Source organism: Sebastes fasciatus, chromosome 5 (assembly GCF_043250625.1).
Source record: "Sebastes fasciatus isolate fSebFas1 chromosome 5, fSebFas1.pri, whole genome shotgun sequence".
Lineage (NCBI taxonomy): Eukaryota > Metazoa > Chordata > Actinopteri > Perciformes > Sebastidae > Sebastes > Sebastes fasciatus.
Genome location: NC_133799.1, coordinates 20,124,453 through 20,148,328, shown reverse-complemented (window position 1 = coordinate 20,148,328; position 23,876 = coordinate 20,124,453). Strand labels below are relative to the sequence as shown.

The following is a 23,876-nucleotide window of genomic DNA, read 5'->3' as shown; positions in this document are numbered from 1 at the left end:
CGCGATAATAACCCAAATTTGTTTTAACTCCACTATTTTATTTAACGCATTAACGCAACTTGTACATTTTAAGTTGTAGCGGCTCAGTTTTAAAGCGAGAGTGAAGATACTGGTATCATATGAAACCAGAAAAACCTAATGAATCCATTGGTACCAACATACTATCTTGTCGTAAAGGAGGCTAAATAACGCTCCAAACACATTTGCCAACTCCCATGTTGATATTAAATACTTGACAAATCTCCTCTTTCTCCTACATTCTGAACAGTTAAAAATGTGTGATTCATTTCTGATTATATCGTTCAACTATGGATAATCATGCGATTAATCGCGATTAAATATTTGAATCGATTGACAGCCCTACAAATAATAGATCATATTTAGACAAACTAAACCAAATAATTGAAACAACGACTAAAACCAACAATAACAATTACTGAAAACGACAATTAAGGATAACAAAGGAGAAGTGTGTCTGCTCTGTAAACCCAAGTGTCTCAGTGTTCACAGATTTGCTATTTTCTTAAGCCACAGTTTGCCTTAGTGTTGAAAGCTTTAAAATCAGTTAATGTTTTTATTTCTGATGGTAGGCTATTCCAAATCTGTGGGCCTTTAACTGGAAAAAAGGACTGACCGAATGTTGTTCGGCTCCCCTCGTAGTGGCTCCTTTGCTGTTATATTTTGAAATCATTTGACTCTCTAGTCCTTGCCCTGCTTCCATACATCAAATCATTAATATTTATTCATTTTTATTTGACTTTTGGGAGAAAAAGTGCTCCATCCCCCCAGGAGGCTGCACAGCTGTTACTGGCAAGTATGACTACTGGTTGAGCAGCATACAGAGTTGAGCCTCGAGAGTATGTTGGTGGGGTTGTGCAGTGAGACCATTATCCACCACAACTATCCATTGAAACCAATATGAATCCAGTATAAGTCACAGCGTTCCAGGCAGGATGGCTCACTCATTCTACTAGCAGGAGATACTGCTGGCATGCACACACACAACACACATGCATGCATGCACACACAGTATTCATTCGACAGGAAAACAAAAACTAGACAGCGTTACCGGAAACCCAGAGAAAAGTAGAGCACAACCCCCCCCAAAAGAGGACGGCGGGTGAATCTGGGGCAGACTGATAGGAAGAGTTTTGAGTACGTTGACGCCAACAGCAACACCAGTGCTGCAGATTGGAAGCAGCCAGCAGACAATGTAGTGTAGCCTACACACTGAGACTAATGAGCAGGAGAGCAGACTGAGCTGACTAACAGCGCTGGGAAGTGTTTCAGAAAAAGCTCCAGATGCAGTCCCTCTGTCATTCCATCTCTGTACACCTCTTATCCGACCTCCTATTCTACCTTTTCTCTCACGTCTGCATTACAGTGCTTATAGTGAAGGCAATTTACTTAGAGTCACTTGAGGTAAATGAATGATTGGATGATGTTTGCACTGGATTGCACATTGCACACCAAAATTGTGGGCATACTGATTATCCTCTGGTATTAACAGCTCATCCGTAGGAGCTACTTTCACATTGGACAATTCACGGTTTACGTCCAATGCCAATGTTTAGTGCTCATGCACGACGTAGTGTGTCTTTTAGGCAACATCCGCTTACAGACCTGCAATCAATTTTTGCAGAATTTTTCAGTATTGACATTCTTGTCTGGTGATGGAAGGGTTGGGTTTCAAGTCAATAGGTTTGCTAGCCAATAGGAGCTCAAATATGGTGACAGAACAAAAAGAAGTTAGGATGTCATAATCACATTTTACATCGATTTTAAGTACTACATATCAGGTAATTGTGCATTTTGAGTGGAGATATACTGTAGTAGTATGAATGACCTTACCATATTTAAACATCTGTCCTTTTGTGGTACTCTTGCTTGAAATACAGCTGCATGTCTCCACTGATCCAGGTTCAGACCAGGTTTTAACCATGAAAGGTGTCAGTCACCTCAACCTTATCATGCCATTGCTTCTGGGCCGATGGTGTCCATTCATGAAATCTCATTGGTCAATTAGATATGTCGCTCCAAGCTTATCTCCTCTCTATACTCTCGTTAAGCCTCAGTACACCGAGCACTTTGGCTGAACTTGTGATCTACTAGCTGCAGTTTGATGTTTGACAGTTTGTTTTTTCATATCATTGTTCTTGTCGTGGGCGGTTCTGTGACTCAGCATCGCCTTTCAGAGTTGACAGCGAGGCTGAGAAGGAAGGCGTCTGAGTTCGCCGACTTTGCTGCGATGCTTCTCTGCTGTGTCCCTAAACTGGTGACTCGACAGAAAGCTCGGCTCAAAATTAATTTTAGTGCATCCTCGGGGTCTTAAGAGGCTATTAATGCTAATGAAGATTCATGCGTTCTAATAACACGTCGAGAGGGACACGTGCCAAGACTGAGAAGAGAGGGACCCGGAGCTTCTTGGTTTACCTCGCTCACAGCTCAAATATCCCTGACGTTTTGCCTAAGCCTGGCAGAGGCTATTCAAGTGGAATAACAGCAAGGCATCACTCTCTCTCCATATGCTATTGCGTTCAACACTTGCCAATTCCCGCTCCTAACAGGAAAGCTGGAGAGATGAGGGGCTAATTTATTCTCATTCAAGGTGCTTAATTAGACAATGTTCCTGAAGCAACTGTCATTCTCTCCTCCTGAGTGGAAGGAAGTTCAGGCAGAAAAGAAAGAAACGGTGAAGAAAAAAGAGAGGAAGTATCAGAGCAGGTGTTAGAATAGATGAAAAGAGAGAAAGAGATTGAGGGAGAGAGGAGAGTCCGTGTTCCTCTGCTGTGCATTAATGAAGGTTTGTGATGGAGCGCTGTAAAACACTACTCTGAGCTGTGCTAGAGGTTTAGTTCTGTTCTTCCTCTTTCTGATATTCTCAAGTTAGGAAGTCTGGCTCGTACTTTTTGAACTTCCTTTTGTCTTTCATTAACTGTCATCCCGCAGCTATACCCACCACAGGAAGTTTTACCAGCAACATTTTTAGGAACTCACAAACTCAACCCGCATTTCAACCACCTTGTTCCAGTTTTGGTTCCTGCCAACCAAAGTACCTGCTCCTGTGTGATGTTATATGACTATCAGCGTTCATTCAGACTTGCAAACTAACAGTGGCTGCAATGTCGTAGCCAGTTGTGCAAAAAAGAGTGTGGAGAACAGGGTTCAATGTTTTTTTTACTTGCCCAGGTCAGAAATCTACTTACCCAAAGTCAGATTTTAGTAGGGCTGTCAAAGTTAACGCAATAACGAAGTGTTGACGCAAGTTTGTTTTAACTCCACTAATTTCTTTGGAGCATGAACGCAATCGATCTTCTGGAGGTTTTACCGGGCTCAGTCTTAAAGCTAGAGTGAAGTTATTGGCATCATATGCAGCTAGAATACCATGTCATAATAGCTTGTCACTAAGGAGGCTAAATAACGCTCCAAACTTGCGCTAAATTTTGGCGAGGAAAAACGGTCATGGTCATTTTTAAAGGGATCCCTTGACCTCTGATCTCAACATATGTGAATGAAAATGGGTTCTATGGGTACCCACGAGTCTCCCCTTTACAGACATGCCCACTTTATGATAATCACATGCAGTTTTGGGGAAGTCATTGTCAAGTCATCACACTGACACACTGACAGCTGTTGTTGCCTTTTGGGCTTCAGTTTGCCATGTTATGATTTTAGCATATTTTTTACGCTAAATGCAGTACCTGTGAGGGTTTCTGGACAATATTTATAATTGTTTTGTGTTGTTAATTGATTTCTAATAATATATATATACATATATTTGCATAAAGCAAGCATATTTGTCCACTCCCATGTTGATAAGAGTATCAAATACTTGACAAATCTCCCTTTAAGGTACATTTTGAACAGATAAAAAACTATGATTAATCATGATTAACTATTTTAATCGATTGACAGCCCTACTAATTACACATCGTGCCCGTTTGAATAAACCAGAGCAACTTTCTGCTTGTTTACCGTGCGGGCCCGTGCCGCCCTCACTTTTACCTCGGCCTCGTCCATCAGCATCAATCTGCAAAGACACGTCTATGGACTAATTATGCAGAATGAGCCTTCAGACTGGCATCAGTCATTCATGTTGCGCTCTGTAGCTGTTTTACTGTAACATCCATTACTCCTAATTGTGAGAATCACACTATTAAGATGTTCCATTAATCAACGCTGCACTCGTAAGAACCATTAATAATTCTACAGCCGCTCTCACATTCTCCTCACATTCTCACCTTTTGTCGCCGGCTATCAGCAGATTCTCACTCGTCTCCCTCTCTCTCTCTCTGTCTCACCATGTCTCTCTCTCTCTCTCACTCACTTACTTCCTCTCTCTGGATTGCTGTCATCTGCCCTCTCGCAAATGGCACACTGAGCTGTCAGCCTTCAAAGAGTCACACAGGGAGGAGGCATAATGGCAGCACACACACACACACACACATGCAAACACACACCCGTTTCATCATTCAGGGGATCTAAAAAAGCACAGCAGTAGAAATATCACTTGGTGATGTGGATAAACGAGCCAATCAGTCAGCTGGAAGCGTGCGCCTTTTATTTCCTAACTGCCGTTCACTAAAGTCTGTGGGAATATTAATCGCTGAAACATTACCCCCTGCGTCTCTCTGCGCCTGACAGAGGGAAAACGGGAAAAAGAAGACGACTTGAGTAATGTCTAAATATTTGAAGAGGTTGATGTGATGTCGGGCTTTGAGCCTCCCTGTCAGCGAGTGGGAGAAGGAATCAGCAGAGACTAGGCTGAAGATCTGAAGGGGGAGAAAACATGTCTGTTTACTTTTTATCTCTGCTTTTCTTTCTCTCTCTCTCTCTCTCTCTCTCTCTCTCTCTCTCTCTCTCTCTCTCTCTCTCTCTCTCTCTCTCTCGCTCTCTGTTTCTGTCACTCTTTCACTTTCCTATTCTGTCTCTCTCTCTCTTTTATGTCCTCCCACTCTGCATCTTACAGTGTTTGATGCACTTAGTTTGTCTGTGATTCGTTCTTTGTCCTCCCTGGACACCGAATTATTATATATATGTATGTAAATCCCAAGTAGAAACCACACCAAGTCTACATGTGTAGTTTGAAGTTCCTGGTTTAAAGGATGTGGCCAGCACTAGCCTTAGAGCCCTGACACACCAAACCGACAGTTTGGGGCCGTCGGTGAGCGTCTGTCGGCCTAGTTTTTGCGGCGTGTCCCGCACCGTCGGCTCTAGTCTGCCTGTGTCTGAGGTTTTTCGGCCGATTCAGCATGTTGAATCGGCAACAGAGCGAGAGCGAGGGGAATAGAAGGCGGAAAATTACAAAAATAAAGAGAGATTTTTATAAAGTTTTTCTTTTTGAAACTACATTTTGTCTTGTCTTTTTTCATCAATAATATTGCATGTTTGATATCGTCACCGTCTTGTCTTAGTCATGGAAAAAGAGGTCGTTGACCAACATGTTTCGTTATCGTTTTCGTTAACGAAATTAACACTTGAATGAAGCTAAGTGGTGAGTGAGAGTGGTGTGAAAATGGTCGGCAAACGGCGCTTTGTTTCATGTACGTATCACAACAACGGCTTGTATATCCGCAGTCCTCGGTCTTCCTGTTTCCCTTTTTGAATGACGAATACAGACTACCGCAGCCTGCTGTTATAGAGAGTTAATTCCTGTCACGCAGGCACAGAACGTACGTGGTAGTTGGCCGTCGGCTGGAGTTTTTGCGTTGCGTTTGAGTGCAGCTTTTTGGCAAAGACAAAGGCGTCGTGAAGCGACACAACTGTAGGCCTTTGTCGACGTTAGTTCTTTGAAGTCGGGTTGGTGTGTCTGGGCCTTTATACACATACAGTACAGACTCACTGCAGTCAGTGTGTGATACAAGAAGGAGCGTATGTTTAATTTATAGATCTTTCACATTTGTGTGTCTATTTCTTCTGTCTCAGTCACACCTACCCTGACTCTCCTATCCCTGTAGATAATAACCCATCGTCCACCTTCATGAGCCAAACTGGACCCACTCCCAATGCTAATACAAAGCACCAGCTGCCATGTGGGCAAACATTATGAGCAGGTAGCTTCCAGGTCCAATGACGGAGTGAATAAGTTAGCAGTCAGCAGAGAAAATTACAGCAGCAGTGACTGATTTCTGGTCCCATATAATCAGAGATAACCGTAGTAACATACCTAATGCTAATCTTCCGCTCTCTGGTCAATCTGTGCTGCAAAATGCTGATTCTAAAGCAGCCAGTCTCCTATGAAGCTGTGAGAGATTTCCAACATAAGAAAAACCTCATTTAACATTAGTAGATTAAAAAAATTATAATAATTCTTAATCAGGACTTTGGAGATCCATAGTAGCAACCTGCACTGATCACCAGTCCATTAGTGTGCTGACTGTAATACCGAATTCCCATATTGTCTCATTAGGGTTGTAAGCTGCAAATTCTACATAATGCTTAATGCTAAATTGGTTAATTTGGAAAAAAGATTACACTATTAATAAAGCCGATGGAATAAAGCACAGTAAAAGACAGAGATAGCTTGATTTATGGGTAATTTTAAGTGATCCCTGCATAGTGACATCTTATTTTTGTTCCTCCATTAAGTCTTAAATGATGCTGTATGTTATGAACTTTACCTGCAACCTGTAAAAAAAGAGATCTTTTACAGGTAACAGTGTCATCATAGATATTCTTGAGAATGCAGTCCAAACCTTAAAGGCACAAAAAGATGCCTTTTTAATCCATGATCTTCAGCAATTTTAAGTTTTTATTAATATATTTCAAGTGTTTCCTAGGGTCCGCTGAGCTCACGTGTAAAATGGTTTGCACTCATCTCCAAGCAGTGGAAAAGTTTGAATGAAACCATCTTTACTAAACTTTACTAATATGTTTCCAATTCTTTCTATCAAGTGATCGAGTTGAGCCAGGCGTTACAGACAGATACTGTACTCTTACACCGAAAACACACCAGAGCAGCGACAAAGTGCTGCCATGCAATGTCTATGGAAAGCAGCAGCGGCTGCTCCGAGCTGAGCAGGTTGAAGCCGTTTTGATTGCGCAGTAAACTGCAGCCAAACTAAAGTTGGGGATAGTTTAACTTTTAGCTGCGGCTGTGATTTTTTCTGTGAATTTGTACCCGCTTGAAACACATGAACATGTCTCCCGCCCGCAGAAAAATTTTATTATTACGGTGATCCGCTCTTTGCCGCTGCCTGGTGTGTTTTCGGCGTGTGTTCATAAGTAGATTAACGTTTCTACTGTGCATTGTGAAAAGAAATAAATTATATTACAAAATGAAGAGGGCATGCACACAAAAGTCTGAACGGGAAGTTAAGCCCAGGCTCATCTTGTGCTTAAGGCAACAGGGCTAACCAGGGCACCACTGAGCCGCCCAGAGGAGGCTGGAAAGGTTAAAAGTGGCTAATTGGGTTTCATGTCATTAGCGTGTTTCGAGGTCATCAGATTTAATCCCCTGACTACCAGGAGAAACTTGAGCAGGCAAAGTAATGAAGCACTTCTCCACTTTTAAAATAATTGTCAGAGCAGAACTCACATCGCTGCTCAGAAGACATGACTAGATCAAGAAAGAAGAGCAGCAAGGCGGCAATCCAATAATCCCACCGATTATCTGACCTGAAGTTCAAGAGGAACGCGAGGCACTAAACTGAACGAACAAACAAACAAAATAATTGTCTGGTGCAGAACGAACATGAGAGCTTTGCTTTGTTTTTTTGGCCTGCTACACGAGCTAAACACTGAGGTTTTAAATCACTACTGTAGTTTGTGTGTATGACATATTTTGGTCTTATAATATTCGTAAGTACTCTGTAAATTCAGTTTAGTTCGATGAATCACTGGAATGTATTTCCGTGTCTGTTTGTCATATTTCTATGTGACTGACATGGATTTATGTTTCCAAAATATGTGTGCTGGTGCGATAAACCTCATTACATATGTAAAGAAATGCAAAGAATTATCTGTGATTGTTAGTTGATCCATGTCTTGTGCATTCAGAAGCCTCTTTTGCAGTTGTCGTGATTAATCCGTTTGTCATCAAGCCCAGTCAAGAATCAAACAAAAAGATCCGCACTCTGTATTAAAAGCTCCAAGCAATTTGAATTCTTCTTCAGGCATCAGTACAACGAACGATAGACACACAGACACATTCATCACTCAGGTGATTATGATCTGCATGATTGAGAGTCAATCTGCTCTCAGGCTGGACCAATCAGAGCAGAGCTGGACGACGCTGTCTGATCCTCCCACATGGAGGACAGAGCAGCCTCCATGAAAAACAAACTAGAAATATCAACATCAATGTTAAACATATAAATAAAACATCAAACAAATGAGTCAAATATATAAAATAAATTATCACAGAAACTACTATATAGAAAATATATGCAAAAATAGGAAATAGTAAATAAAAGTAATATATTACTCGCCCAAAATAAAATAATATAATTTTTAGGAATACAGGCAAGTTCATCTTAGCAATTGGCCAACATTTGTATTAATGTCTACATATTAAATACAACATATAAGAGGTTGAGTCAGATTTATATCATAAATCGCAAAAATCATCGAAAACTACTATATAGAAAAATACATATAAAAAGTCAAACATTGTTTTTAGGAATCAAGCCAGTCAAACACATTTTTGCTTGACTAGGGCTCGGTATCATTTGAATTTCTTAAATAATCATCTGACACCTTAACTGCTTTCATCCGTTACACATCAACTGACATTTCAACTGTTTTCACATGTTACACATCAACTGACACTTTAACTGCTTTAACCTGTTACACATCAACTGACACTTCAACTACTTTCACATGTTACACATCAACTGATACTTTAGCCGCTTTCACCTGTTACACATCAACTGACACTTTAACTGCTTTCACCTGTTACACATCAACTGACACTTTAACTGCTTTCACCTGTTACACATCAACTGACACTTTAAGTGTTTTCATCCGTTACATATCAGCTGACACTTTAACAGTTTAACCTGTTACACATCACTTCAACTGACACTTTAACTGCTTTCACCTGTTACACATCAACTGAACATTGAACTTCTTTCATCCATTACATATCACCTAACACTTTAACTGCTTTCACCTGTTACACATCAACTGGTACTTTAACTGTTTTAACCTGTTACACATCAACTGATACTTTAACTGCTTTCATCCGTTACATATCAACTGACACTTTAACTACTTTCACCTGTTACACGTCAACTGAGACGTTAACTTAAAACAAACAGCCATGATTAGACTCCACTTCCACCAGACCAAGTGGATGAATAATGGGAGGACCCCTTTACACCTGGCATTAAAATGTGTCTCGTATCCAGATTGAATCTAGATATTGATTTAACCTGATTTCATTTACACCTGGTATTAATGTGTCTCCAGCGTCCACATTGAGTTCTGATTGAGATCTGATCGCTGTGTGAATGTTTGAATGGTTAAGCATTCATCTGTGTCTGACTTTAGACCTGTCAGAGCTTTATGTTTACTGCATGAGGCGTGACAAAGAAACCTTCTGAGCACGAGATAACATGTATATTTTAACATGCTGTTGCATGTTGGACACTGTGGGTTTTCTTACACATTGCTCATCACCATTGCTCAGCCAGTCACTTTAACACTTACTGGAGGCATTTGTGTGCAACTTCTAAGAAGGAAGATATAGAAATATATGTTAAAGTGGCAGTAGGTAATATATTTTTGGCATCATTGGGCAAGAACTCCATAATAACCTTTCAGCATATTGTAATTCAAGTTTTCTGAGAGATAACTAGACTTCTGCACCTCCTCATGGCTCTGTTTCCAGGCTTTAAAAAATCTAGCCTGTGACGGGAGACTTTGACCAATCACAGGTCATTTCATTGAGAGAGCGTTCTTATTGGCTGTGCTCCGGTCATGTGACCGGAATTTGGCGTTCTTTCAACAGGTTTTACAATGGCGGCCGCGTCACAAACTCTCTCATTTTACAGCTAAACCACACTACAAGATGATTCTGAAAACATTTGAGGCAAGAAATAGGCATTAACGTAACATAATATTGATTCATATTTGATCAGCGCTGCCTAGTTTGACCGTTTGGTCGGAGTTCGCGAGTGATTGACAGCCGGCTCTCAGATCAGCTCTTATTGCTTGTTTTTCTCCGGTCTGTGAAATCTTGCAGATGCCGTTAGGAAACACCAGAGGACACAGAGGTTAACTGTTTCATGTACTACTGTCACGATATAACGACCGTTCTATAAAAAGAACTTTTTTTAATCATATTTGCTCCTATCTGCCTACTTCAGCTTTAAATGAGCAAATATATTGATTCAAAGCAGACCTGAGTGAGAACCTCGCTTTTAAGAGACCACATGTGGCTTCACCTGAGGTGACAGTCTCGCTGTGACCCGGCGCATTGCCTGTTATGAAATGGACTTCATTGTACCTCGAACAGCGCTGAACAACACGGTGAATGGAGTAGAGCTTAACAGTATGAAAAGCACTTACTTTCTCAACGCAGTATGAAGGTTTGGAGGCCCTTATTTCATATTACAGTATAGAAGGGCTTTCATAATGGACTCACTCTCCTCTCTTCCTCCTCTTTTCACGGCCAAAAACTGCATCTCTCTGCATACTAAGCAGGGCCCCATACGGCCCAATTTGCACCGCGCAATTTACTGGTGTCGCTTCACATTTGTTGGAGGAAAAGCTGAGGCCTTTTCCCTGATACCCACACCGCAGGGATGAGGGGGTGAGGATGAGGGTGTGGGGGGAACCGGAGGTGGCTTAGCTGACAGATCGAGCCTGAACCACAGCAACTCTACATGCATTTCCACACACATCTGCACACCCACATCTGTGCACACATAGACAATCCAGCATGGAGCCTCACACACACACACATCACATTTGAAATGTACAGCTCAGAGTCACAGAGCTAACCCCCAGACAGATGAGGGGCGATAGATGAGAGAGATGAAGGGAGAGAAGGAGGAAGGGATGGAGGGAGGGTCGATGCGCTGACAGGACTGTGACAGGGCTTAATTACCAAGTGAGCGCTGTGCACTGGAAGCAATTTCTAAGGATTGTTGTCATTTGAATAGATTAAAACGCCCTTTCACTGGTCTAAGCTGTCGCACCGCCGGCTTGCCTCTGCTGTGGATTAAAAGTCCAAGTAAAATCAAAGAGAAGAAGATACAGAGAGAGATGGAGGGATGCAGACGGAGAGGAGAGTCAAAGAGGGCACTTAAAGCAATATAGTGCTGTGGAAGGAAAGGAAGAAGGAGAGGGAAAGAGGGGCAATATATAGATCTTATGTGCTGCAGGACAGGAGGAATTTGTTGTGTGCGGATACAAAAAGAAATACAACAAAATAATGGGCATATCCCTTTTCTTAGTCCTAAAAGACTCCTTTCCTATGCAATGCTATTATTCTTTCATCTGTAGACTGTTGGTGTTTAACAATTAAAAAAAAACACATTTCTCTTCCAGTGGATTTCCGATTGACTAATCACTGTCTTTTTCAATTACCTCCCCTTCTTTCTCCCCAATCGCCACGTCCACCTGCAGACACTGAGGGCTGCGAGCACACGTGGAGGAAGTTCCACGGCCACTGCTACAGGTACTTCAGCCGGAGACACACCTGGGAGGACGCCGAGAAGGACTGCAGGGAGCACAGCGGCCACCTGGCCAGCATCCACAGCCTGGCCGAGCAGAACTTCATCAGAGGTGGGTGGAGGTTGGGAAGGAAGTGAGGACAAGGGCAGACTTGGCTCAGTATGTGAAGCATGTGTAAATGTTTCTTTGAGTTCTTTTCTGAACAGATTATAGGACGTCTTAAATCAGGCAGATATACCCCTGTTTCATGTTCAGAGTCCACAGCCATGCTACTGTAGGAGCTTTGTAAGGCTGTACTAAGGCCCAGTGGTGCTTAGAGCGAAATGCTAATGGCAACAAGATAATGATAACACTAACTCAACGTTTAACCATAGACTGTATATAAGAAGTGGACTTAGTCGCCGTGATGTCACCCATTGGTGTGTGGACTGCAACCAGAAGTGACACGAGAGGGTGGAGCTGTATAACTGAATAAGCGAAGGTAGAATAAGACATTTTTAGGTGACCAAAATGTTACAATTAACTTTCATGAAGTGAAAACACACTGTGAAAGGGTTAAAGTTGTAAGACGAAAACAGGGACAACTCTCCAGACCGGACAACAACACCGTGGTAGCGACCTCTCAATCACAAGGTAACCGTGCCATAAAGCATCCCCTGCTTTATGGTCTATTTTACACTAAATGGGATCAGGATTTATTAAATGAACTTCATGCTATATTGAAGAAGACTTGAAACTAGCAAATGAGACCATAAACTCATGACAAGCCAGACAAGTGTGGACTGTGAAAACAAAAACAAAAAAAAACAATTCAGCAATTTAACAATTTGATAATTTGAAACCAATGCACGATAAAATTATAAAAATGTAATAAAATAGAATTAAAAACTATAATAACAGTAATAGTAGTAAAACACTGTAAAGTAAAACTAGATAAATAAAATAACATTAAAATAGAATAAGATTTTACAACTTAAATACAATAAAATAAGTGACTAGAATAATAAAATAATAACCATTCTTAATCAATGAGTATTGCCAAATTGACAAAAAATGTTGAGGAAAGCTCAGGATGTTAGAGAAAACTTTCAACTTGAAATTTATAGTCATTAAAAAGAAACACTTGTGCAACCAGCAGCTCTTTCTGCTTCACGCCTCTATAACTCAAGAAATATCTGGCGACTCTCACAGCCACCAATCACATTTAAACAAGTCACCAATCAATTTAAATAAAGGCAATTACATGGCCTTTATAATCTAACCAGCTCTCCCTCTGCTGTCTACCTGCTACACACTGCTTTTACCGTTGATTGATATCTACCCTTCTACCTTATTATTACCATACTTGGCAATGGCAGCTCTTGCCTTGCGTGTATTCCATAACTCGGTGATAAATGTCTCTCTGGTTCTGCTCTGAACGGCCCTTGAAGGGGTTTTATTGCGCTCCCCGCTGAAAAACACCCTCAGGAGCCGAGTCGGTTCAGCCAAATAAATGTGTGTCACCTTTTGTTGCAATGAAACGGTGCTATAGGCTCTGCGACAGAACATTTAATATACTATCAAATTCTTTCTTAGGATGTTATTTGCCTTGAAACAGGTGGAAAATCCCCACAGTGGGTGAGGTAACTCCATTTGTGTCGAAGTGAGGGAAATCCAAGTGTCCATGATGTAGAAACTGGATTAAATAAGACCAATTGGAAGACATAAATGGGACTCGATTCATGTTGATTTGTGTGAGAAAGAAGTGAAATTGTCACGTATCATGGGCAGATTCTTCTCTTTTTAAGACTCAACGGTTGTCATGTGTGGCAAAGCCCACCCACCTGGTATTATAAGCTTATTGTCCTGACTGAATATTTGCAAATTATATGCAAATATCCATACAGCCTTTCTTTCGGTGTTTCATTCTTAGCTTTTCGCCCGCTGGCAGTGCTCCACAGCTACATGTGTTGTAATAAGGCCAGATCACCAGCAGCAATCTCCTGTAATATTGGATCCACCTTCTGTCTCAGACAGATGCCAGGACCGGCCATCCATCTAGCACCCATCTTTCTTCCACAGTTACCAAAAAGTGTGTTTAATTGCCTCGAAAATGGACGTCTCCACCCCTGCAATAAGGGGATCAGAGCCATTAGGAAGATTAATGGGCTTGGTAATGATGTTAAGCAGATACACCATGATTGAAATTCCATTACATGTGTGCATGCACGCGCATGCGCCTGTGCACGCCGACGCCCCCAAACACACAAATGAGATTAACCCAAAACACCATTAGGGATATTTTCTTTTCACACAAAACAAAAATCTCATCAACAATATCTCCGTTATTGTTGGTCTCTCAGCGGAGGCCAGAGAGGGAAGATCCTCAGCTGCTGTTCTGAGTTCAGACTCAGGCTTCATGTGTCTTTGACATGTGGACTGGAGGAGCCGGGGATCAAACCGCCGACCTTCCGATCGGTGGGCGACCTGCTCTATCCCTGAGCCACAGCCAGCGAAATCTATTGCAATCCCAAACAATAAGTGTGTTCATTCGTGCATTTTCAATTCGCACTTAAAAAACCCAAAGAGGAAACGCTGTAGATATGAAAAAAAAAAAAAGTTGGAAAAAAGTTTAAAAACTTGGCTGAGGTGGAAAAGTTGTGGTATCGATAAAAACGAAATGTGCTCAACTCACATATTTGTTTTAGATGCTATTTCTTGGACTACCTGTATTGTATGTCCACGCCTGTTTTCTTTCTCTGTATTGATTTCCTCTGTTACTTCCTGCAGGTCTGAGCCATGACAACACCTGGATCGGGTTAAATGATCGTACAGTGGAGGACGACTTTCAGTGGACCGACAAGATGGACCTGGTGAGGAGCCGGCTGTGTTTGTTGTGTCTCTTACTCAGCTGTTGATCCCGGTGGAGTTTAAGGCTCTAGAGAAACTGAATACATTTGGAGGCGCTCAGCCTGTGTTCCATTGTGATCCCAACAAAATATTTTCACTGTTACCTCTGACTTCTTTGCAATACAGCTTTATCTACTGATAGTCACAACATACCTTCAGCGTGCACTTAGAAAACACACAGCATGCACTTTGTTGTATTCTCATTTTCCATCATCACATACAAAAACATCACAATGTCAAAAAGAGAACATGAAATTAGGGGAGATAAATAAATAATGTTCTGCACATAATTGATTATTGTGAAAACATAAGTAGACGTTTGATCAGTAATTAATGTCCGATGTCAAGAAAATTATGTTTAATTTGAGTTTAAAAAAGACAACAGTTATTTTGTCTAACTGTGTGTCTTGTTTTTTGTTCAGCAATATGAGAACTGGCGTGAAAACCAGCCAGACAACTTCTTCGCCGGAGGAGAAGACTGCGTGGTTATGATTGCTCACGAGAACGGCAAGTGGAATGACGTGCCCTGCAACTACAATCTGCCCTACGTCTGCAAGAAGGGAACAGGTGAGAACAGCGAGGTGGATGGAGGGAGACGGGAGGAGAGAGTGGCACGGAGTATGATGCAATTTCAACAGGTGATTAAGATGATTGACAGAGAGGCGAGGAGGCAGGCTGAGAGTAGCAGGATGTAAAAGAGGAAGAGGCTGTGAGGAGACATCGGATTTAAAGAGTGAGACGGTGAGGAATCGGACAGGAGGAGGCAGAGTGAGACGGAGGAAAAAGGGCAAAGGAGAAACAACCTCGCAGCGCTGTCGGTTCTTTAGTTATACATCCTACAAATTAGAATCATAAGTGAGAAAAAGATGACAAAATGTTCTTAAAGCTGTTTTACTCACAAGCTCACAAGTGTTGCAGCCTATTTCTGACAGCACATGAACCTCCGGGGGGATTGTGAACCCCGGCTATGTCATACTTAACATTATACACGTCTCTGTGCAGCGGAGGAGATTAGCACCGAACCTTTTCAATCAGTACACGTACTTCAGATTCACACTCATTACTGCTCACCAGCACTCCTCCTTCTATCTCTCATCGTCCTCCAGCACGACTTTAAAAAGTCCTCCGTGTACCCCTCATATCACGGCTCCATTTCCTCTGCCAAATGTTCTGTTTTAGTAAGCTGAAGCACATCCTGGGGCAGAACGTACTTTCTGCTTTATGTTCAGGAAACTTAAACTCAGCAAAACGAGGTGAGCAAACTTGTTGGTTGGTTAACTTCCTTATATACGCCTGCTACCTCCGCTTTATGTCCCCTGTTGCAGCTGGCCCTCCTTGGCGCTGGAGTGAAGCCACTACATGCTCCTCTGAGAGCCCATTAGAGCTTATTTTTGCCACACATTTGCATACAGGTCAAACTTACGACCGATGAAAGACGTAAATGTAGCTAGGTGGAGTTTAGCAGGAAGGTTTAGAGAAATACTGGGACAAAGGAAGCCACTAGTGGCTGTATCTCTAAAGCTTCCCCTGGAGCTTTGGATGGGAAAAGCTTTCTGTTTCAGCTGTAGGCGTGTGGACGTAAAAATCCTTCACTTTTACTCACAAGCTTTTGAAGAAAAGCTATTTATCATAGATCACAGATGACTGCAGTATAGTGTATAGTGTTTTGGAGTGACTGTACAAAACATCATTGGTTATGATGTATAATATGTTAGCTGAAACAATATGTGTAATTCAGATTATGGTAGTTTCATCCCACTATTTGCATTAGATTTGAGTGGATTTTTTTTATTACATTAATCAGGCATTCAAAAACTAAGAAAAAGTCGGCATTTATTTTATTTAGGATCTCTTCCCATGGGGTAAATCCTTGTGTCTGATTGGTTAGTCCTGCTCTGAGCATACACATCAGCAATTATGCGATCACTTGAGTACTGCTCTTAAAGGTTTCTCTTACACTTTGCTGTAAGTAGGTGCAAAGTTGCTTGATATATGTTGTTATTCTTCACTTCTTTCTTTCTTTCTTCATGTTGACAGTAGATTGAGGGTATTAGTCAGCTAATAAAATCAATCTTTACAGGGTAAGTTTAACCTCTGAGGGTCCGATGACCGACTTTACTGTCTTTCAGAGGCTGCAGTAGGTTCAGGGTTTATAGCTAGAACTAGAAAAACCGAAGGAATCCACTGGTACCAACCATGTCATGCTAGATTGTTGGAAAGGAGGCTGAATAACGCTCCAAAGTTAGGCAAAATTTTGGCGAGGAAAAACTGGCATGGCCATTTTCAAAGGGTCTCCTTGACCTCTGACCTCAAGATATGTGAATGAAAATGGGTTCTATGGGTACCCACAGGTCTCCCCTTTACAGACATGTCCACTTTATGATAATCACATGCTGTTTTTTGAATGCAGTATAAATGTGTTATTTCCGCCTACTCTAAAAATGGTTTATTTAAATATTTGTGCACAGTCTTGAATTACATAAATTGTGTATCACTGTAAAGCTGAGACTCTTGTGGATCCAATGAGCCCAACTGTATTCATGTGTGATGATGTTAATCCCCACAGTAGCCATTAGATATCGTGAGACCATTTTTTTAAACTTGACCTCACTGTATAAAATGACCTGTGGTGACCTCTAGGATAATCACAGCCTCATGAAACTTTGCAACCACAAACTAGAGACCTAGAGCATTCAGAGGATGGATGGCTTTCCTAGGTAGACTGACAATAAGGGGGTTTCTGAGCAGTTTCCAGAACAGAAGTGCTCCCCATCCAATCGCCGAAAAATGCAATTCTTGCAGAAATCGCCAAATGTAAAAAGTTTGACACCAAATCACAGCATGGCTTTATGACTAGAAAAAATATGGTGGGTCTCTTAGGGTTAAAGTATTTCCGGGAACATTTCCGACATTTTGGTTCTTGGTTGTCAATATGGTTTTCATCTTAACCCCTGAGCTATGGGCTGCTGAGTTTGACCCATACTTGTAAAACTAATAAAATAGCTCCCCTAATCGTCCCTTGTCATCACCGAATATTGGATGAGCCTTAACATAAAAGCCTTAAAGGCTTTACTGATGGTCATTATGTTAATTTGATCTAGTTATTTGTGCTTTAATAGATGGTTTTCAGGTCATCAGAGGCCACATGCGTAGAGAACGTACAGTCCTTCTAAAGCCTCAGGCGACGAGCTCGTCTCCTGAACCACCCGGCTCTATTCCTCTATGAAAGGAACGGTATTTCCCTCACAAGCAAAGTGTTGCACCACCTCTGATGCACACTGTCGCAAGTCCCCAAGCACCCAGCCCACCTCTGACCTTAATCAGTCAGTTACAATCACCAGCGTCTTTTCATCTCCCCCGCCGCCTCCCCCGTCAGCCTCTTCTCCCACTCTAAGTAACCCCCATGTAATGTCTTGTCTTATCAGTGGAGTTCGTCAGCTCCGTGCTGAGTATTCTCCACCCTGAATTTCTAACGCTCGCACCTCATGTGATCCGTTTTTGTCTGCTCACCCTGGGATGGATTCGGCGATAACGACACCATGTGAGCCTATCGGACACCTCAATCAGTCGCCCAGGGGCCAGTCAGGGCGATGTGTCATGCAGATGGTGACGATATTTTTTGTCATATAACGTAAAAGAGGTGAGACCGCCATCTGATGAGACGGTGATCAGATCTCGGGGAAAGAGAGCCAAACTCATCACACATATTATTTGTACAACCCACTCGCACAAGCCTCCAATCATTAATCACACATATATTGAACCGTTTTAAACCCGCTGCCTCTGATTTCCTACAAAAATCTTTACCTTAAGATATCTAGCCAGCTAAATATCTGCATAAACTGTGTTGCTGTAGTTTCCTCATCTGTTGTACAAATAGCTTTCAGCTCATTAAAACATCTCGTGAGGTCTATAGGCCATATTTTCATCATCGTTTCATCATTCCGGATCAACATTGTATAACGAAAAAAAATAGATTTAATGGAAAACAGTAGCACAGATGAAGCTTTACACGTACAGTACATTTGGATTCAAGCAACAAGAGAGTCACGCACTCTTCTGCCTCGGAGCTCTTCCAGCGAGGACAAGAGGGAATTTACCCACAACAGGACATGTAAGTATTATGAAATTGTTCCATTATTCTGATGGGTTATTATGTACAGAGACAGAAAATCTAATTTTGCATGACATACCCAGCGCGCTCTCAGAGTGCTTTGGGAGATGATAGGCTGTCGTCACTCACTGCCTTTAGCAGTTGATGTGTCCAATGGTGTGTAATGTAATCATTGTTGGGGAAATGTATTTTGAAAGTGAGGAGGAAATATTTTTCTATATGAATTACCCAACTAGCTACAGTGCATGTTTGCAGTTATATATCTGTTTTAGCTAGTGTAGTGCACAATCCCCTCAAGCAATTGACATTTTAGTTCAGAAGGGACTGGGGGGGGGGAAAGGTTCACTGGTGTGTGAGGACGCCACAGGGGAAGGATGCTATATGTGTGTTTGTGCTGAAAAAGTATACGCACTCCCCTTGTGTTTAATTGATGCAGACATGTTATATACTGTATATTTTCAATGTATTAATAATCCTTATGTTTAGTTGTGTTTAGTGCTGAAGAGGAATCTGTCACAGACAGGAAGGAAATGAAGGAGGAAGGAGGAGATAAAGATCCTCTTCACCAACCCCACCTGAGCAGCCACAGACTTCCCCACAGGGACCCTGTCTTGTCATTTTGCAGACATCGCTGCTACAGATAGTTACATCCTCCACAGGGAGACGTGTGCAGGGACCCAGCAGAAGTCCACGACCCAGCAGACCTCCAGGGAGCTGCTCTCTCACCACATTACTCTGCTCACTGGCTCACATACATCTCCCGTCTCCAAAATTGTAATTCTTTACATAGGAGGATATTTAAACTTCACAGATGCAACTAATAAAATCAAAGGAATAGTTTTGTGGAATACATTTTGCTTTTTTTTTTGCAGAGGATTAGATGAGAGTAGGAAGCCATCCTCGCCGAAAAAACGCCATACAGGTCGCAGCTTCTTACGACCCATGTTTACGTTTGTTGTAAACATTCAGATTTTTTTTTTGCCTGTTTCTAGTCTTTATGCTAAGTTAAGCTAACGTGTCTTAACTCCAGCTCCATACTTGACGCAGGCATGAGTATCGATCTTCTCATCTAAAGCAAATCCGGCAATTTCACAAAATGTTGAGCTATTATTTTAATAATGGCTGCAATCGATTTGCGGTCGATGCAAGTTCAGTGTCAGGGTCCTGCTGTTGTTCATGCTGCCTCAATGAAATAGCTTAGTGACGTATTTAATTGGATAGTGACATAGTGACACATGTGCTTTTGTTGTTATGTCAAAATGTGTGATGTGAAAAGAGCTAAAAGAGTTCGTTTTCTCTGTGATTTGAATAAAGTTTGGAAGAATCCTAAATATATATTTTTTGTTTTTCTCTTTAATAAATTCCTATATTTACAACAAGCTGCGTGATATCCCTTGTTTGCCGATGTACATCAGAAGGTAAAGACACACTATGGTCTATGCAGTATTTTTGTACTGCCTTTTCTGTCTGTCAGGTGGTCTGGACTGTAGGTGGCACCGTCAGCAAACATCCACACAAACAACTCCTGCAGTTTGTTATTTAATAAACAAGACTGAATCCGTCCACATCTACTGTTTCCATGCGAGACTCGCTCCAGTAGTGTTTCAGTACCAATGCACACACGCTTTGATGTCTCTCTGATTCATCCTAACAGGATTGCCAGTAGGTGTGCGGATGCTTTGAGGCCACGGAGGAGTGCTGAGAGGAACCAGCATCTAACTGTCTGCAGCTCTCCCCATGCCGCTAACACACACTGACTACCCCCTGCAACACAGACAGAAACACACAGCGACAGAAAATACCCCTAGAAACATGCTGCGTTCAAGGATACAGCTAAAGCACACACCTGCATGCAGGAGTACCTTCCTCCTAGCTTCTAATACCTTAAATCAGCTGTATAACACCTACGCCATCTGTAAGCTTAGTGCACAATTCTTTATTCTACATTTCTCTCCATCTTCAGTCTTCCTTCAGCCACCCTTCTTCATTTTTTCATCTTTTTATGCCTACGTGCTGGCAACAGCCGTGGTCGGAGGCATTACGTTTTCGGGTTGTCCGTCCGTACGTACGTGCATACAGCTGTACGTACGGTCTATTCTTGTGAAATCTCAGAAAAGCCTGGAGGGAATTTCTTCAAATTTGGCACAAGTGTCCACTTGGACTCGAGGATGAACTGCTTAGATTTGGAGGTCAAAGGTCAAAGTTATTCCAGTTTATTACTTGTTCTTCTTCCAAGTTATGAACCAGACACTTTAAATGAGCGTCATTTTTGGCTTCCTGCTTTCTAATACCTAGTTCACACTACACAACTTTAGCCCTGATTTTCCACTCGCCGACAGTTTTTGGAGCTCCCAGAAAAAAGCCCCAGATCAGAGGAAAATCTGCGCTCGCAAATCGTCAAATCAGCGCTCGAGTGCTATGTGTGAACTGTTCAAAGACGGAAGCTCGCCGATGCATCGCAGACGCATCCAAGATATCTAGCATGCTAAATATCTGGACTTGTCGGGGACTCTGGCCACGAGCTACAGCCAATGAGAGCGCAAGATACGGGTTGACTGTAACAATAGGAACTTTACTGTATGTGTTGCATTTGCAGCACGGACTAAAGTTGCTGTTGCACCTTGAGGAAACAGGCTGTAAATACTAAAGAAGTGGGGGAACAGGCTATTTTGTGATCAACAAGCATTGACTACAAGGAAAGTTCCGCGGATTGCTTGAGCGAAAAACCCTGTCTCGTGCATGGTATTTTGTCATTTACCGTGTCTCATGTGTGTTTTGGTGACAAAACGTAGTTTGGGGACCTCATCGGGGATTCCTCCCGGTGAAAGATCTTTTAGACCTCCTGTCGCCGGGCCGCCATGTAGGGTGAAAACCACAACAACTTCAAGACAGTTGTGTAGTGTGAATCTGTCTTAAGCTGGAACATTTGGAAAAATTTTATGTGTATGTGTGTGAGAGTATCGGGAACTTAGTCTGACTTTTCAAAAATCTGCCTGTACACAGAAAGCAACCCACAGCAGGAGAGAGTGTAGATATTATAAGCCAATCTAATCATGTAAACAAAAATATTGTCTGACAGTGTGTGTGACTCATCTGCTATCAGACACATACAGAGATGCCAGGAGTGGCTGACTGTTTAGTCTTAAACAAAAAGTGGTTTACCAAAAATCCTCACTTGTATCTCAACGGTTTAAGTCACAGCTTAAAAGATTGAGAAGCAGCGTTGGAGTATTTTGAAAAGTACATTTTTCACAGTTTTTTTTTTTTTAAAGAAACCCAGTTCCTCTCTCGACGGCAGCCCCGTACGTCCTTCAGGCTTTATTCTACAAAAGACCTTTTCTGACTTAAAGCGTCGCCCATAAAATCACGGCTCCATTTACTTTTTCTGAGTTTAGTGACATTTTCTTTTATCCCTACTTCAATACATTGTGGCTTTGCTTGCCCCCGCTGCAAGAAATCATTCAACAGTGTACATAGGTGAGGGCTAATGGAAAACTACCTTTTAGCCTTCCATTTGTGTTGAGTGTGTGATCGTCTCAAGTGAGGAGGAAAGTGCTTTTTGCCCCATTCCTTCCACAACACATTAAACTGTAAATGTGGCATTAAACCTTTCATCAGAGTTAATGACATTGCTTTCCCATATTAAGAATTTAAGAGGTATTAGGACAAGGACAAGGGAATTAAGAGGGTTTGTAAACATTTTGTGATTGCTGATTAAGTCCTCTCGTGACCGATTTTAGCACTGAAGTGTGTAAATCACATTCAAGGGTGGAATCAATGGTAGTTACCGGTGTTGGCAAATTGGAAGTTTTTCCGCCTCAAACTAATTTCCACAACCTTTAACCCATCAGACTATTAGCCAGCTCTTAGTTTTCTCTCTGAAAGGAGTTCAAGCTGGGACTTAGAAAGTATGTGAATTGTTTCTGGACGTCATAACCGACCCGTTTACACTCCAAACCCGTCAAATACTGACGCTTGGACAGTGCCCCTCAGCGTCCGAGGCATCTTTTAGCATCTATATGGGACACACCGGGCTTTCAACCAACTCCAATGTAAACCCATCCGCATCATTATTAGACTCTCAGAGCAACTGACGTATATAAAGAGCGAGAAAGTCCGTGAAGGGCTGGAGGGGAGGTTGGATGTGTCAAACAAACACGGGACTATCACACAAGAGGCCGCTGTTCGTGTTAAACCAAAGTCAGCGTTGACTTATTTCACCGTAGTTTGTTACGTAACTCACGTACTTAAGTAACACAGGTTATGTTACAAATCTACTTCTTTTTTTTTTACATAACAAACAGTCTTATTTTAACCAAAATCACAATCTTTTCGTTACGCAAATAAACCTAGGAAGTTTATTTTGAATTGAGACTGTGTGTATGTTACGAGTGGAAACTGACACGCCGTCCCTGACACGTCCAAAACTGATGCTAGAGGGGCACATAGAGCGTCATAGTTTGAAGCGTAGTTTGATAAAAAGGGACTGACAAATAATAGACACGGGAACTTTAATCCCATGGCGTAATGAATTAACGGCACTACAGGAGCCTTGATGAACACTGTCGCTCACCGACGGCGGGCTTGGTGTGTCAGGGCCTTTAGAGCTTCTTCCACCTCTGACTATTTGATAAATGGTTTAGCAGTCGTGCTCTGCTGACTGATATGTCTAAAAGAAATGACTAATAACAGCTATATCTCATTTTAAATCAAAGATTATCATGGATGAAAGGGCAATTCAACGTGGTGACTAAAAACTTTCCCATGATTTTGGTGCACATTGTGTTTGAAGTTCCAACACGTTCACCTGCTGCCTCCGCTGGAGAGACTGACACCCTCTGATAGCAGAGTTAGAATATCTGTGAAGTTGTTTGAGTGCATCCCTGAGGCTTGTCCATCCTGTCAGTCTCTGACCAGAGTGTCAATCGTCTCTCCATCTCAGCTTGTGAAAACATTTTTCTGACTCTCCTCTTTCTGAAACGCTGTGTTACTTTGACAGCCGCCCACTCATTCTCAGACACGCTGTCCTGAGGACACTAAATCCACATTTTGATGTTTGTGCTGTGGGTGGTTTTCTAAGAGCTGTGTATTCCTTCAGGACATGTAACTGTTTTAATCACGATATCACCGATAAAGGTGAACTCAGGTAAAAGCCATTATTATTAGGTATATATTCATCACAGAAGAGGATGTAAAACAGAAGTGGACTGATTAATATTCTGTGTTGTTCTGTCTCTTTCCTCTCCCCTGC

The 23,876-nt window shown here is 41.9% G+C and overlaps 1 protein-coding gene across 2 annotated transcripts in view; it reads left to right on the top strand.

The window, feature by feature from the left end:
• The window catches only part of ncanb (neurocan b), a 218,599-nt gene that overhangs the window by 185,043 nt on the left and 9,680 nt on the right, over positions 1–23,876 (top strand). For both annotated transcript variants that reach the window (XM_074635645.1, XM_074635643.1), the window contains exons 12-14: positions 11,575–11,733; positions 14,392–14,474; positions 14,934–15,078. In XM_074635645.1, the coding sequence (XP_074491746.1) occupies positions 11,575–11,733; positions 14,392–14,474; positions 14,934–15,078 (387 nt within the window). The remainder of the gene's footprint in view (positions 1–11,574; positions 11,734–14,391; positions 14,475–14,933; positions 15,079–23,876) is intronic.